The 16,598-nt window shown below is 45.3% G+C and overlaps 2 protein-coding genes across 22 annotated transcripts in view; one reads left to right on the forward strand and one right to left on the reverse strand.

Annotated features, from left to right (window-relative positions):
* LOC125779360 (zinc finger BED domain-containing protein 5-like) overlaps window positions 1-16,598 on the forward strand; it is a 451,651-nt gene that overhangs the window by 273,362 nt on the left and 161,691 nt on the right. The gene's annotated exons all lie outside the window — the stretch shown is intronic.
* Window positions 1-16,598, reverse strand: part of LOC105221871 (calcium-dependent secretion activator) — a 249,448-nt gene that overhangs the window by 162,481 nt on the left and 70,369 nt on the right. For 14 of the 20 annotated variants that reach the window (XR_007423219.1, XR_007423220.1, XM_049460126.1 and 11 more), the window contains 7 exons: window positions 13,368-13,630; window positions 13,299-13,313; window positions 12,543-12,776; window positions 12,313-12,457; window positions 12,150-12,256; window positions 304-479; window positions 29-235 (listed from right to left, as the gene is read on the reverse strand). Coding sequence is in view for 18 of the 20 variants with exons in the window: in XM_049460126.1 (XP_049316083.1) it covers window positions 29-235; window positions 304-479; window positions 12,150-12,256; window positions 12,313-12,457; window positions 12,543-12,776; window positions 13,299-13,313; window positions 13,368-13,630 (1,147 nt within the window). In the remaining 2 variants the exon portion in view is untranslated. The remainder of the gene's footprint in view (window positions 1-28; window positions 236-303; window positions 480-12,149; window positions 12,257-12,312; window positions 12,458-12,542; window positions 12,777-13,298; window positions 13,314-13,367; window positions 13,631-16,598) is intronic. The other 6 variants (XM_049460125.1, XM_049460132.1, XM_049460133.1 and 3 more) reach the window with 3 other exon arrangements.

The following is a 16,598-nucleotide window of genomic DNA, read 5'->3' on the forward strand; positions in this document are numbered from 1 at the left end:
TTATTATTCAGATGTACATATATATTACCGCCTTGTATTTTTGATATCGCCGAGTTTTTATCCTGGGTTACTGGAGGTGTAGGTTTGTGCGATTGCCCCGTAGCCCTATACATAGCCATGACCCAAAGACTACATTCATTTTCATCATCGCAGGCAAAAACAATACTATCACCTTCTCGAACTGCATTGAAAAAATAACGGCCTCCATTTAAGTCTATGCCAAACATTAAATTGGCTGCAATGCAAAAGAAAGAAAAGGATGTTTTCTGTTACGGTTCTGGGGTATTAATTTAAACCACCTACCGCTCGCCGCTTCTATGTAATCCACTGTATATCCATCCAATTGCATCATTTCCGATGGTTCAGACTTCTTCTCTTTGTAGCTACACATTGCGAATGTGTACTGGGACACCTGAACTAACACGAAATACCGTTTCTTCCACTTCTTCCAAACTGATTTACCAATTGCATGAAGGTACCTGCAAATAATAATTTCATACTATTAAATCAGAGAACAACTATCACCTCAAATTATAAAATATAACTCATCAAATCAAATTTCAAAAATTTTCTCTGTAGTCGAACCAAAATTATCTAAGATCAGTGTTTATCGAAATTTCAAGTTTTTATTACACTTCTTCTTCTTTACTGGCGTAGACATCGCTTACGCGATTATAGCCGAGTCAACAACAGCGCGCCAGTCGTTTCTTCTCTTCGCTACGTGGCGCCACTTGGATATTCCAAGCGAAGCCAGGTCCTTCTCCACTTGGTCCTTCCAACGGAGTGGAGGTCTTCCTCTTCCTCTGCTTCCGGCGGCGGGTACTGCGTCGAATACTTTCAGAGCTGGAGTGTTTTCATCCATCCGCACAACATGACCTAGCCAGCGTAGCCGCTGTCTTTTAATTCGCTGAACTATGTCAATGTCGTCGTATATCTCGTACGGCTCATCGTTCCATCGAATGCGATATTCGCCGTGGCCAACGCGCAAAGGACCATAAGTCTTTCGCAGAACTTTTCTCTCGAAAACTCGCAACGTCGACTCATCGGTTGTTGTCATCGTCCAAGCCTCTGCACCATATAGCAGGACGGGAATTATGAGCGACTTATAGAGTTTGGCTTTTGTTCGCCGAGAGAGGACTTTACTTTTCAATTGCCTACTCAGTCCGAAGTAGCACCTATTGGCAAGAGTAATCCTGCGTTGGATTTCCAGGCTGAAATTGTTTGTGGTGTTAATGCTGATTCCTAAATAGACGAAATTATCTACAACTTCAAAGTTATGACTGTCAACAGTGACGTGGGGGCCAAGTCGCGAGTGCGACGACTGTTTGTTTGATGACAGGAGATATTTCGTCTTGCCCTTGTTCACTGCCAGACCCATTTTGCTTCCTTGTTCAGTCTGGAGAAAGCAGAACTAACGGCGCGGGTGTTGAGACCGATGATATCAATATCATCGGCATACACCAGCAGCTGTACACTCTTATAAAAGATTGTACTCGATTCAGTTCTACAGCTCGAATAATTTTCTCCAGCAGCAGATTGAAAAAGTCGCACGATAGGGAGTCGCCTTGTGTGAAACCTCGTTTGGTATCGAACGGCTCGGAGAGGTCCTTCCTGATCTTGACGGAGCTTTTCGTGTTGCTCAACGTCAGTTTACACAGCCGTATTAGTTTTGCGGGGATACCAAATTCAGACATCGCGGTATAGAGGCAGCTCCTTTTCGTGCTGTCGAAAGCAGCTTCGAAATCGACGAATAGGTGGTGAGTGTCGATTCTCCTTTCACTGGTCTTTTCCAAGATTTGTTGCATGGAGAATATCTGGTCGGTTGTTGATTTACCAGGTCTGACGCCACACTGATAAGGTCCAATCAGTTTGGGATTTAATCTTTCACACAATACGCTCGATAGAACCTTGTACGCGATGTTGAGGAGGCTTATCACACGGTAGTTGGCGCAGATTGTGGGGTATCCTTTTTTATGGATTGGGCATAGCACACTTAAATTCCAATCGTTGGGCAAGCTTTCATCCGACCATATTTTACAAAGAAGCTGATGTATGCTCCTTATCAGTTCTTCGCCGCCGTGTTTGAATAGCTCGGCCGGCAATTCATCGGCCCCTGCCGCTTTGTTGTTTTTCAGGCGGGTAATTGCTATTCGAACTTCTTCACGGTCGGGCAATGGAACGTCTGCTCCATCGTCATCGATTGGGGTATCGGGTTCGCCTTCTTCTGGTGTTGTGCGTTCACTGCCATTCAGCAGGCTGGAGAAGTGTTCCCTCCATAATTTAAGTATGCTCTGGGCATCGGTGGCTAGATCACCTTGGGGGGTTCTACAAGATTATGCTCCGGTCTTGAAACCTTCTGTAAGCCGCCGCATCTTTTCGTAGAATTTTCGAGCATTACCCCTGTCGGCTAGCTTATCAAGCTCTTCATACTCACGCATTTCGGCCTCTTTCTTTTTCTGTCTGCAAATGCGTCTCGCTTCCCTCTTCAACTCTCGGTATCTATCCCATCCCGCACGTATTGTGGTCGATCGTAACGTTGCGAGGTAGGCAGCCTGTTTTCTCTCCGCTGCGACATGGCACTCCTCGTCGTACCAGCTGTTCTTTTGCACTTTCCGAAAACCAATGGTTTCGGATGCAGCTCTACGTTAGGAGTTTTAAATGCCGTCCCACAGTTCCCTTATACCGAGTTGTTGACGAGTGCTCTCAGAGAGCAGGAGTGCAAGCCGAGTAGAAAATCGTTCGGCTGTCTGTTGTGATTGCAGCTTCTCGACGTCGAACCTTCCTTGTGTTTGTTGGCGTGCGTTTTTTGCTGAACAGAGGCGGGTGCGAATTTTGGCTGCAACAATATAGTGGTCCGAGTCGATGTTAGGACCTCGGAGCGCACGCACATCTAAAACACTGGAGTTGTGTCTTCCGTCTATCACAACATGATCGATCTGGTTGGTGGTTTTTCGATCCGGAGACAGCCAGGTAGCTTGATGTATCTTCTTATGCTGGAATCTAGTACTACAGATAACCATATTTCGGGCCCCGGCGAAGTCGATCAGCCTCAACCCATTTGAGGATGTTTCCTCGTGGAGGCTGAATTTACCGACCGTAGTGCCAAAGACACCTTCTTTGCCCACCCTGGCGTTGAAGTCGCCAAGTACGTTTTTGACATCGTGGCGGGGCAACTCTCATAAGTGCGCTTCAAGCACTCATAAAAGGCATCTTTGGTCACATCGTCGTTCTCTTCCGTCGGGGCGTGGGCGCAAATCAGCGATATGTTGAAGAACCTCTCTTTGATACGTATTGTGGCTAGACGTTCATTCACCGGAGTGAATGATAGTACTCGGCGACGGAGTCTCTCTCCTACCACGAATCCAACACCAAACTTGCGCTCCTTTATATGTCCACTGTAGTAAATGTCGCAAGGACCTACTCGTCTTTGTCCTTGTCCCGTCCATCGCATTTCTTGAACGGCGGTGATGTCAGCCTTTATTTGCACGTGGACATCAACCAGCTGGGCAGTGGCACCTTCCCAATTAAGGGACCGGACATTCCAGGTGCATGCCCTCAATTCGTAGTCCTTATTTCGTTTGCCATGGTCGTCATCAAAGGGGGGTCTCTCATCCGAGGCTGATTGTTGTTTTTCATTGGGGGTGTTTTTTTACGTGGCGGGTCCCAAACCCAGCGCACAACCCTGAATCCAGAACCTTCAAATCTGGCGTATTCTCTTCCATCCGAACAACATGACCTGGTCGCTGTCTCTTGATTCTCTGTCCTATGTCAATGTCGCAGTATATCCTTTTGATTCTGAGTTGGATTTCAAACCACGACCATTTACTAAACTGCCAAATAGCTGTACATATAGGAAAATTTTGAACTTCTAATTAGGACACCTCAAATACGCCACAGACCTCTTTGCATATTAGTCGTAAATTTTTCCTTCAGATTTGTTGAGTAATGTTTTTGATCTCTTCTACCATATCTATGGAGTATCACACTTAACTTGCTTCACTAGTGTCTAATTTACTAAATCTCTCGTTTATACAATATATACGAGTATACATATATACGCATTGCTGTATACTAGGGTGGTCCGGACTTTTTTCGATTCGGGATTTCTAATAGTGCGGAAAAGTTGCCTTAGTTCTTCCTGATTCCAATGCAACTTTTTGTTTTGAGATCGGATTACATCTACAACCCCAACTCCGTCCTTGAAATTTCGGAAATTCGCCTAAAATCCTGAAATTGTCTACCTAGCGCCTGAAATACGCATCTCATGGCAAAATGTTATTTGTCACGTCATTTGCTACCGAAATGGTATATCATGGCCGTAGGACGAACCGTTCCCGAGATACGAGCGAAAATACGGCGCGCCACAGCGCAAGGTGAAAATCGGCTTGCTTCCATACTTCTTGACGTTGATTTCACCGAGTGCTATCACTCACATTCATTCACCTACGCCAAAAACACGTTCGGATAGGTCTCCACACAAATATTTCTTCAACGAGTTCCTTCACTCTTGTCGGAGTTTTCGCCGAGTTCTATCACTTACATTCATTTCCCTGCGCCATACGACACGTTCGGACTGGTCTCCACATAAATATTTTTTCATCGAGTTCCTTCACTCTTGTCGATAATTTCGCCGAGTGCTATCACTTATACTCTCTCCAGAATGTTCTTTTGTGTTATCAGTTTGAAAGATTTCGTATAGGGCGACTCCGAGGCGACAACTATGAACCTAGCAGTAAAGAGGTTACAGAAATAGTTGCAAAAAAGGTTGAAAATACTTTCAAAAAGTCATTTATTCCGATAGTTTCACACACCAGAGTTGTACAAATGCTCACCACATACCATAAGAAATTTCTGACTGTTACGCAAATGTTTTTAAGGAACCCAATAGGTTTGAGCTCTAAAAGAGACGACTTTGTCTCTTCTGCCGGAAAATTATTTGGCATCGCTGCTTGTAAATGCATTTATTTTTCTTCTTGTGCAGGTCGCCTCCACGCTGGTGCATCCTGGGTAACGCCAAATGGCCTGCGGCCTTCACGGCCTTACAACTCCCTTGGCGACTTTTTCTGGCATCGAACTGGTTTTTAGAATAGGAAACTTATCTGGATCTGTTAGAACCCTGGGCTGGTGGTGGCGGCATTCTAGCACCTGAGTATGTTGGGGTGACACCCATCAGAAATGGCTGTCGGGCTAATGTCGAAACTGCCTCCGTCCCGTTAAAACCTTGGCAGACCTCAGAGTACGTTCCCCCCCCCGTCGTCATTAAGTTGGCGTGGTAGGTGTAAGTTGAGAGGACTCCTTCTTTACGCTGGTCGGCTCTGAACGCATTGCCTCATAAGGGCGTACGTCAACCCTCGCCTTGGCCTCATCACTGAGACAACCTTGGGACCATTAAAGGCGACTACCTCTCCGGGGGTCGGATAGCGGCTCTGAGTGGGGACCCTTATAGCATGGACACATTACAATTAAACACGGACGAGAAGGTGACGAAGGGAGGTGAAGGGGCATCGAAATCGACACCCGGAACAGACAGGAACCAGCGGTTAAGCGGCAAAGATCGCACGAGGGAGAAACCTCCCTTGGCAAAAAACCGAGAACGGGGGCGGCGCCAACCTTCAGTGAGATTGCTAAAGGTGCTGGCGCAAGGATACTTGGCGTGCTCGACCGCAGCAGGGAGGACGGGGCTATCTCCCATGAAGAATGGAAGAGAGTAGCGGCGGCGATCTCTTCGGTCTTTCTCAGGGTGGTCAAGGAAAACCCTGGGCCACCCCCAAAATGCGTTAGTGCCGGTTGGCACCATGGGCTGCACAAGCTTACTCGATGCGCCGATGAAAGATCGGCCATCTTATACAAGAAGGCAGTCTCCCTGGTGGGGGAGGTTTGGAAGGGGGCCAGACTGGAGGCCATGGACAAAAAGGATCTTCCTCTTCGCCCTAGGGCTCGCGTCTGGCTGCCGGCCGAACCGTCTACTGCGAAGGAGATAGAGGAAATCCTCAGGTACTGCAACCCCTCACTCCCCGCGCATGACTGGAGGGTAATAAGGCTGGAGAGAACCGATGAACCAAATCGGCAAGCGCTGATAATGCTTAACGCGGAGTCCATCGGTCCTCTTAGCAAAACCAAGGGAGCCATCAGCTATGGGTTCGAAATGGTGGTACTGAAGGTGCTCCAGGGCTGATGGCGCTCAAGCTGTAGATGCGGGGGAGAAGGCGTTAGCGATGGTCAAGCGACCAGGGAAAACGACCCAAACCTCTCGGACGTGGCGAGTACTGGAAGCGGATCGTCGATCGACGACTCCGTCTTCAGCCTCGAACAATTGTTTGAGGAGGTGCGGGTCGACCACGATCTAAGCGCTGAACTGGCGCTTCTGGAGGATAGTCTGAAGGATGAGATTCCACGTTCACGCAAAGGCGGCCTCCGCCAATCTACTGCTTCGTCTGGAGCACGACGAAGCCGATGTGCTCCTGATCCAAGAACCGTGGCTAACTAGGGACGGAATATCGGGACTAAGGACAAAGGGCCACAAGCTGCTGGCGGCCAAGGATGCAGGTAGAAATAGAGCCTGTATGCTGGTCAGAAACGATCTAACGGTATTTCTTTTACCTAATTTCGGCAACGCTGACGTAGTTACAGCAAAACTAGAGTGCGATACCGGGAGTATCTGGCTAGTCGCTGCGTATATGCCTCACGACGATGAGGTGGAGCCACCTCCCGCATTACTAAAGAGGGCCTTGGATGAAGCGTCCCGGAATGGTGCTGATGTCATCATCGGCTCGGACGCCAACTCGCGACATTTGATCTGGGGGAGCTCGGATACTAACACTAGAGGTGAGTCGCTTTTTGATTTTATTGTTAGCGAAATTCTTTGCATCTGCAATAGGGGAAATTCTCCTACTTTTGTTACCGCAGGCAGGGAGGAGGTTCTCGACCTCACCCTAGCCTCACAGAGGATTGCCCCGCTGATCTCGAACTGGAGGGTTCTCGATGACCACTCCTTTTCTGATCATAGATATATCGGGTTTAGTCTTGACGGAGAAGGTCCTCCTAGGAAATCCTTCAGAAATCCCAGAAACACGGACTGGGAAGGTTACCGCAGAAGGCTTCGGCAAACTCTTCCACGCGCACCGGGGGCAGGCGCGCTGGCCACCGCCGATGTGGTGGATGGGTGGGTCGAAGCCTTCAGCTCGACGTGCAACACTGCACTGGAGAGCTCCTGTCCATTGAAAACACCGAAGGGTAGAGGTAAACCTCAATGGGGAACTTTGGAGCTCTCGGAAATTAGGGCGTCCTGTAGACGCTTATTCAACAAGGCCCGTAGGAGTGGGCTACCCGATGATTGGGTATTGTATAAAACAGGACTTTCCATATACAAGTCCGAGCTAAGAAGGGCTAAGAGGATCTCATGGAAGAGCTTCTGCGAAAAAGTGGAGGGCTTTCACGAGTCCTCTAGATTCAGGCGAATTCTCGCGAAAAACCCTGTGTTCCTGGGGTACCTTAAGGATGTAAATGGGAACTGGGCGCTGAGCAGTGAAGAGACACTACAGATGCTCCTGGACGCTCACTTCCCTAGTAACACGTCCTCCACGAAGGTATCTCTCGGAGCGTTGAATGCTGATCGCACGGCCTTTGTTGGCCTTCTGGATGAGCGTCACTTGACTTGAGCGATAAATTCGTTCAAACCGTTCAAGTCCCCGGGACCGGACGGCATCATACCAGCGCAGATGCAGCAGGCTGTTAAGGTATCATGCGGCTGGTTGGCACCGATCTATGCGAACTGCATCAGATTAGGTTACATCCCGGGGCCTGGAGACGAGTCAGGGTTACGTTCATCCCGAAGGCTGGCAGGGGCTCCCACGTCACGGCCAAGGATCTCAGGCCCATCAGTCTCTCCTCGTTTTTACTAAAGACTTTGGAGAGGCTGATGGACTGGTATCTAAGGAGGCGCATTCTGAGGAAATATCTATCAGGAGCGCAACACGCGTATCGTAAAGGAAGGTCAGTGGACACTGCCTTGCACACTATCGTGTCGTGGCTCGAGGAAGCAATTGAGGGCAAGGACTTCGCGGTTGGGACCTTCCTCGATATTGAGGGAGCTTTCAACAATGTCCTGCCAGAGGCAGTCGTAGCTGTACTAGACGGTCTTGGGGTAGAATCGAACCTCAAGCACCTCATTTTCAGTCTCCTGTGCGACAGAGTGGTCGAAGCAGAATGGGGCAGCGCGAGCGCGCGGCGCAATGTGAGCAGGGGAACCCCTCTCTCCTCTTTTAAGGATCCTAGTCGTTAACGACCTTCTCAAAAAGCTAGAGGATCTTGGCTGTCAGGTGATTGCCTATGCAGACGATGTAGCACTTATGGTGAAAGGAAAGTTTCTAAGTACCGTGTATGAATTGACGCAGGGATATCTCAGCGTTGTAACGAAATGGGCGGTCGAAAATGGACTTGCCTTCAATCCAAATAAAACAGAAATGGTTTTATTTAGTAGAAGGTACAAGATCCCGGAGGCGCCGTTACCGCTATTGGGAGGTATTCGCTTGCAACCGGCGTATACAGTGAAGTATTTAGGGCTCATCCTGGATAAGAAGCTTTCATGGAAGCCGAATATCGAGGAGAGAGCCAAAAAGGCACCGATTGCCTTATATTGCTGTAGAGGAGCTATTGGCTAGAGGTGGGGCCTCTCACCGAAAGTGGTATTCTGGCTATGGTGTCATAGTCAAGCCCATAATGTTCTATGGAGTCTTCATGTGGTGGAGGGCTTTGCAGAAGACCACACTTGCAAAAAAACTTGAGAGCGTTCAACGAGCTGCGCTCATCAGCATGTGCGGTGTATTAAGGTCCACCCCAACCATCGCACTTAATGCAATTCTGAACATAATGCCGGTGGATATTGGCGGAAGGTGTATGGCCGCAAAGGTGGCTATTAGGCTCAGAGAGTCTGGGTTCCTAAGGGGGCGTGCATCTGAACACTCAGATATCCTCACAAGCTTTGACTTCATACCGGATCATCTAGATCATGGAGTCGCCATATCAAACTTCGGTGGCTCTTTCTCTGCACATATACCGACGAGGGAGGTTTGGCAGGGAAGAAGTCGCTGGAGGAGAGGGGCAGTAAGCTTCTTTACGGATGGGTCGAAGCTTGGGGGGAAGGTCGGTGGAGGGGTCTACTGTCGGGAGCTCTCCATAAAATCCAGCTTCAGACTTCCCGACTATTGCAGCGTTTTCCAGGCTGAGTTTGCAGCCATCAAGGTAGCAGCAGACATGCTGCTCAAAAGAGTGTCTACCTTCAGGGAAGTGACCATTCACTCAGATAGCAGAGCGGCGATACTAGCCTTGAACGCGTTCACAGTGCGTTCAAGGTTGGTCGAAGAGTGTCTGGCGTCACTGTCTCTGGCGGCGAGTGCTTTTATTATAAGACTGGTGTGGGTGCCGGGCCACAGCGGAATCGTAGGTAACTGCAAGGCTGATGAGCTGGCACGGAAAGGCACCCTAGAATCGCTATCGGTAGAATGGGAACGGGCTCCTGCATCCTCCTGTTCTCTACTACTGGATGGCTGGGCCTCGCGACTGCTCGGTCAGCGATGGTCCAGCATTGGTAGCTGTGCGGTCGCAAAGGCCTTTTGGCCCAAGATAGACCGCAGAAGATCTGGTGATCTCTTTGCCCTCAGTAAGGCTAGCCTTTCATTAATGATGGGGCTCCAAACGGGCCACTGCCCTATTGGCATACATGCTGTAAGACTGGGAATCTTACCGGACGCCGCATGCAGAAGCTGCTTGGAGGAGGATGCAGTAGAAACCAGCCAGCACTTCCTTCTTGACTGCCCTGCTTATGGGAGGTCAAGACTAAGACACTTGGGGGCACATAGTTTCAGAACACCCGCCGACCTGGCGAGCATAGAAACTAAGCGTCTCCATAGATTTGTATTGGATACTAAACGGTTTGCCGATATCTAAGTCCGAACACGGGAGTTCGTCAATGGCTTCACAAAGGACTAATTCTACTAGTCCATGAGCGATCTCTTGATCAGCCATCTAACCTAACCTAACCTAACCTAACCTATTTTTCTTCTCGCACTTGTCCAAAGGAAAGGAAAGTTCCTATCAATGAACAACCATTTCTCTTGGACCAGAGAACCAGAAGAATTGGTCGCATTGGAAGTATTGATCTACCTGATACAAAAAAGATTACTAAGAAAAATGAACGTTAAGAAAAGCTTTCAAAACGTCATTCAACATCAACACTTACCAGAAAAGTATCAGCTAGAACACGTGACCATTCAGATTAGCCAGACTCTCATACAGACGACAACAATGTAGGTGCGTCGCACATGGATTCTTCCAAAAACGATGCTGATGATGAATTTTCTCTTCCATCCTCTAAAACCAAACAAAACACCTAGTATTAGAACACACTGCTTACACTTACACAAGTCAGCGAAGGTGAAAAGTACTACCGCGACACTGTCAAAGAGGAACATATTTCTCTTATGGCGGAACCTGGTTGTTATTACTTTGGCCACGTCACCTCTCCTTCCGGGTCAGCTGAGGATGAGACGCAAGCTATATGGCAACATTTATAAGACATTTCAGTTGATGTGGAACATCTAGAAGTTGTCGGTGCTGATGGCACCAACACGAACACAGGTTGGAAAGGTGGAATCATTCGGAAACTAGAAGAAGAAATAGGTAGGCCATTACAGTGGGTTGTTTGTCTTCTACATTTCACCGAACTTCCATTTCGTGCTCTTTTCGAACACATAGATGGTGTCTCAAAGAGTCCAAATACATTCTCTGGCGATATAGGTAAACTGCTCCCTGATTTTGAGAAGTTGCCTATTGTCAAATTTGAAAGGTTTCCATCCTGCCAATTACCTTCTGAGGTTATTAATCCGACCCAACTTAGCACATAGCAAGCGTATCTCTATAAAATATCAGAAGCTGTTATTTCCGGTCAATATTCCTCAGATTTAGCGTCGATGCATCCAGGTAACATGTGCAAATCTCGCTGGCTCACCTGTACAAATAAAATTCTGAGATTATACATTTCTACTGACAAACCAGCAAAGGAAATAAAGATTTTGGTCAAGTACATACTTACAGTTTACTCGCCTTTGTGGTTCTCAATAAGATTCAACAGTTTAATCAAAGATGGTTAGCGCCATCTCTATGCTGAAATTCAAAGGTCGATATACTTACCTGCTAAACTGCGCAAGGTTGTCGATTCATCCATTCAACAGAATGCTTTCTTTGCTCTTCCAGAAAACATTATCCTTAGTATGATGACTGACGAACGGATAGAAGTCAGAAAGTTGGCCCTTGACCGTCTTCTGGCAGCCAGAAAAGCAGAGTCTGACACTGTAAATGAAAGGGTTAGATGTAATAAAGTGCCAAAGCTGAATTTCAAAGCTAATGATTATTACGATATGATTAACTGGAAGACTATTACCTTGACTGTTCCACCAGTTCTTTGTTCAGTTTCTAACGAAGAACTCATAAAAGGGCTGTCGGGAAACACTGCAGAGGTATGGAAATTTAGTGAATTCCCCTCTCACACCGTGGCAGTCGAGAGAATCGTCAAACTGGTGACAGAGGCATTTTCTAAAGTTATTGGCCCCCAATCTCGTGATCGTTTTATATGCTCTACACTGAAATCTAGGCAACAAGTGCCAAAGTTTAGTACAAAATCTGATTTTATCAATAAATTTGACACAGATTCAGACTAAAACAAGCCTGACATATGGTTGATTGGTTGGGTTGGGCTTGAGAGGAACCCGAAGAGCAGCCACCTCCACGCGATGGGTTCTGGGTGACCAATACAGGTTAGCTGCGAGCTGCAACAATTTTCACCTCGCGCTGTGGCGCGTCGCCTTTTCGCTCGTATCTCGGGAACGCTTCGTTCTGCGGCCAAATCACGGCGACAAATAACTTTGTTTTATACATTTTGCCATGAGATGCGTATTTCAGGCGCTAGGTAGACAATGTCACGATTTTAGGCGAATTTCCGAAATTTCAAAGCCGGAGTTGGGGTTGAAGATGCAATCCGATCTCAAAACAAAAAGTTGCATTGGAATCAGGAAGTACTAAGGCAACTTTTCCGCACTATTAGAAATTCCGAATCGAAAAAATTCCGGAATCGACCCACCCTACTGTATACTTACCCACAGTGCTTCATATTTAAAGGTTTGTCCAACCGACAAGCAATTTTAATTCGGAGGTCTTGATCTGGAAGATTTTTGGGCACTACCAGTCGATGCCATTCGGGGGACTAAAATATATTGACGAATTATACATAAGCACCAATATGTGGAATATCTATAATACCTTCGATGAAAGTGGTGTTGGTTTTATTGTAACCTTGCCCAGTTCCTTGTCTTCTAATGCCAACATACCAGGGTTTTCTGTATATAGCTTTACTTTAACTATTGGCAAGGGGTGTGTTGTTGTGAAGTCACCTTGGGTATCCCACCTAAGTATTGAATATACATTTTACATAATGAAATCACTTCTCAATGAGTTCAGTTGTTCAGAACTATTATTGTATATACACTCACATTGGTTTTGAAGCCTCCGCTTGATCGGTTTGTAGTTTTTCACCATTTTCTACCTCCATGGTGCAATACACAATTCGATTGGGCGCCAAAGATTTGAGACCCTTAACTTCCATGACAATAACTTCCAATTGAAATGTAAGTACAACATCCAATTTCGTTAGTTGCGTTATGCCCTCATCTGCATCACCTTCCAATTTTGAAAGTGAGCCATGTGATCGCAGTATCATCTTCCTACTTAAATACAAATATAGCAACAAATTAAAATTATACCAAAAACGAATTCCTGTTTTCTGGTCGAACACTTTCTTAGTTAAGATACTTGACCTTCTTTTTTATAGTTGCAACATAATTCATTTCAAAATTGTTCTGTTCAGATTTTGACTGTATTGAATGTGCTTTATAGTGATTTTGAAATTCATTAGATAAGTCCATACCTATTTCGTGAAAATTCCGCCATCTGGCTCAAAAAATTTTGTAAGATGTTTCAAAAATATCTAGTGTTATTCTCTGATAACATACTTAAGTAATTGACATTAAACAGTTCTGTATTGAAAATGACGATTTTCTCTAAAAAAGCTTAGTAGAAACCCTAGAATAATTCAAGCAGGCTTCTCAAAACATTAATTTTCTATCTACCCCATCATCTCGGTAGTAGTTCAGTATTGACTTTGATTTTTATATAGTTTAACAATATATACTTACAACAAATATAAATATGTATAAATACTAAAATTATTTTATTTGGCTTATACTTACAGAAAGGATGGAGTGCTGCAATAGAAAAAGTTATGCATTTAATAACTTTCAAAATTTCCACATACTTACAGAAATATGTACCTATGATTGTATCGTTTGAGTTTTTGTAATCCATATTTGCTATCCATATTTCCCTTAGATACTGGTAAGGACTCCAAATTCGCCATCAGCAGGTTTATAGATGATTTTAACTCCTCAATATAAAGAGACTCCATCTCTTTTAGAACAAACTTTGGCATTAGTTTTCGGTTCTTTTCCATTTCGCTAACTCGTTGCATTCGACCGTCTAGCTCACGGCGGATTGCAGCTGCTTGCTCATCGGCTGAATCCAGCTAAAAAAATGTTATTAATTCGTTTATATAGAAAAAAAATGTAATTTTCTGGTATTCTGGTAGAGGAGACTTGTGTCGATTGTTTGAAAGTTCATCTATAAGTTTTATTTTTTTAATTTTCTCATTTAAATATAAACCAAGTTTTTACACATGCACATCATTGTTGATTGCAACATTGTTGCGTATTTATAGTGAAATAATCATGTGTAGACAAAAGCAGCATCGGGGGTATTAAACACATAGTCAACGGCGAGCGACAGACAGCATGTGTCAAATATTAAAATACACACGTTCTTTTAGACACAGTTATTTAGACAACATACGCACTTCACGGCAGAAAGCCTGCAGTTGTTGCTGTTAAATTAAATGTAAAATTATTAAAATTTCTAACAAATCTAATGTTATTTTACCAACAGTAGCATAAAATAGCTCTGATATACATATGTATACAAGTAGTATAATTTTTAATAACAATTGAATCAACTATTCACTTAATTTTTGCAAAAAAATTTTGAACAAAATATTTAAATTTCTTTCAAGTGAAATTTTTAGTACATCAACAACGATGTTATAGAATTATTAGGCCGAAACGGTCCGATTTAATGAAGTAAAACTATTCACACCATGACAAGCCGTCGCACAGCTAAATTCGTCGAACTAGGCTATGAACCACAGCCCTATTCACCGTAATTTTTGCAATTAGCTACCTACGAATTCCCTCAATTTCCAAACATGAAGTCTCTACCCGCTCTTTCGCCGCCACGTAGGCCTACTTTAAATACCTCCAGAAACCATATTTCAAGAAGATGACGAATCGCTGGATGAAGATTACTGGTCTAAAAGGAAACTATGAGTTATGAGTTGAGAAATAAATCGCCATTTTTTCCAAAGTATTCGCTAATGATTATATGACCGCCCTCTTATGTACTACTACGTACAGAGACCTCTACGAGTGCTCGTATTTAGTATATATTTAGATTCTGAACTTAAATATTTTCTGTAATTTTACGGATGGTGAGGCATGGAGAATAGAGTAATGTGTAGAAGTTGACGCAAGTGAGGAAAGCTCTCTGATCGCCATTCACTTGGGAGTGGCCATATTTTACATATGGCTCCAGCAACACTCGACTTCCAGTCATTGCACAAGTATCCTCTGGGTAGCTTAAGAGCATCCGTTTGAAGGCGAGCTAAAGTAAGAAGGTAAAACATCCCCTTCGCAGGGTTGTGCGCTAGGTTTGGGACCCGCCACGTAAAAAAAATGCACCCAATGTAAAAGAACAACAAGCCTCGGATGAGAGACCCTCTTTTGATAACGACCATGGCAAACGAATTAACGATTACGATTTGATGGCATACACCTGGAATGTCCGGTCCCTTAATTGGGAAGGTGCCGCTGCCCAATTGGTTGATATTTTCGTTAGAGTAAAAGCTGACATCACCGCCGTCCAAGAAATGCGATGGTAGGGACAAGGACTATCTGCGCCAACTACCGTGGGATAAGCTTCCTCAACATCGCGTATAAGATTTTATCGAACATATCGTGCGAACGATTAAAGCCCACCGTCAACAAACTGATTTGACCTTATCACTGTAGATTCAGGCCTGGAAAATCAACAACCGACCAGATATTCACCATGAGTCAAATCTTGGAAAAGATCCGTGAAAAGAGAATCGACACATACCATCTCTTCGTCGATTTCAAAGCTGCCTTTGACAGCACAAAAGATAGCCTTTATGCCGCGGTGTCTGAATTTGGTATCCCCGCAAAACTAATACGACTTTGTAAACTGACGTTGAGCAACACCAAAAGCTTCGTCTGGATCGGGAAGGACCTCTCCGAGCCGTTCGATACCAAACGAGGTTTCAGACAAGGCGACTCCCTATCGTGCGACTTCTTCAATCTGCTGCTGGAAAAAATAATTCGAGCTGCAGAACTCACTGTTGACAGTTATAACTTTGAAGTCGTAGATACTTTCGTCTATCTTGGAACCAGTATAAACACCACCAACAATGTCAGACTGAAAATCCAGCGCAGAATAACTCTTGTCAACAAGTACTACTTCGGATTGAGTAGGCAAGTGAGAAGTAAAGTCCTCTAACGATGAACAAAAACCAAACTCTATAAGTCACTCATAACTCTCGTCCTGCTATATGGTGCAGAGGCTTGGACGATGACAACAACGGATGAGTCGACGTTGCGAGTTTTCGAGAGAAAGGTTCTGCGAAAGATTTATGGTCATTTGCGCATTGGCCACAGCGAATATAGCATTTGTTGGAAAGATGAGTTGTAAGCGATATACGACATAGTTCAGCGAATTAAAATACAGCGGCTACGCTGGCTAGGTCATGTTGTGCGGATGGATGAAAACACTCCAGCTCTGAAAGTATTCGACGCAGTACCTCTTTCTTTTTCTGTCAACAAATGCGTCTCGTTTCCCTCTTCAACTCTCGGTATCTATCCCATCCCGCACGTGTTGTGGTCAATCGTAACGTTGCGAGGTAGGCAGCCTGTTTTCTCTCCGCTGCGACATGGCACTCCTCGTCGTACCAGCTGTTCTTTTGCACTTTCCGAAAACCAATGGTTTCGGTTGCAGCTCTACGTAAGGAGTTAGAAATGCCGTCCTACAGTTCCCTTATACCGAGTTGTTGACGAGTGCTCTCAGAGAGCAGGAGTGCAAGCCGAGTAGAAAATCGATCGGCTGTCTGTTGTGATTGCAGCTTCTCAACGACGAACCTTCCTTGTGTTTGTTGGCGTGCGTTTTTTGCTGCACAGAGGCGGGTGCGAATTTTGGCTGCAACAATATAGTGGTCCGAGTCGATGTTAGGACCTCGGAGCGAACGCACATCTAAAACACTGGAGACGTGTCTTCCGTCTATCACAACATGATCGATCTGGTTGGTGGTTTTTCGATCCGGAAACAGCCAGGTAGCTTGATGTATCTTCTTATGCTGGAATCTAGTACTACAG

This window comes from Bactrocera dorsalis, chromosome 6 (genome assembly GCF_023373825.1).
Source record: "Bactrocera dorsalis isolate Fly_Bdor chromosome 6, ASM2337382v1, whole genome shotgun sequence".
Taxonomy (NCBI): domain Eukaryota; kingdom Metazoa; phylum Arthropoda; class Insecta; order Diptera; family Tephritidae; genus Bactrocera; species Bactrocera dorsalis.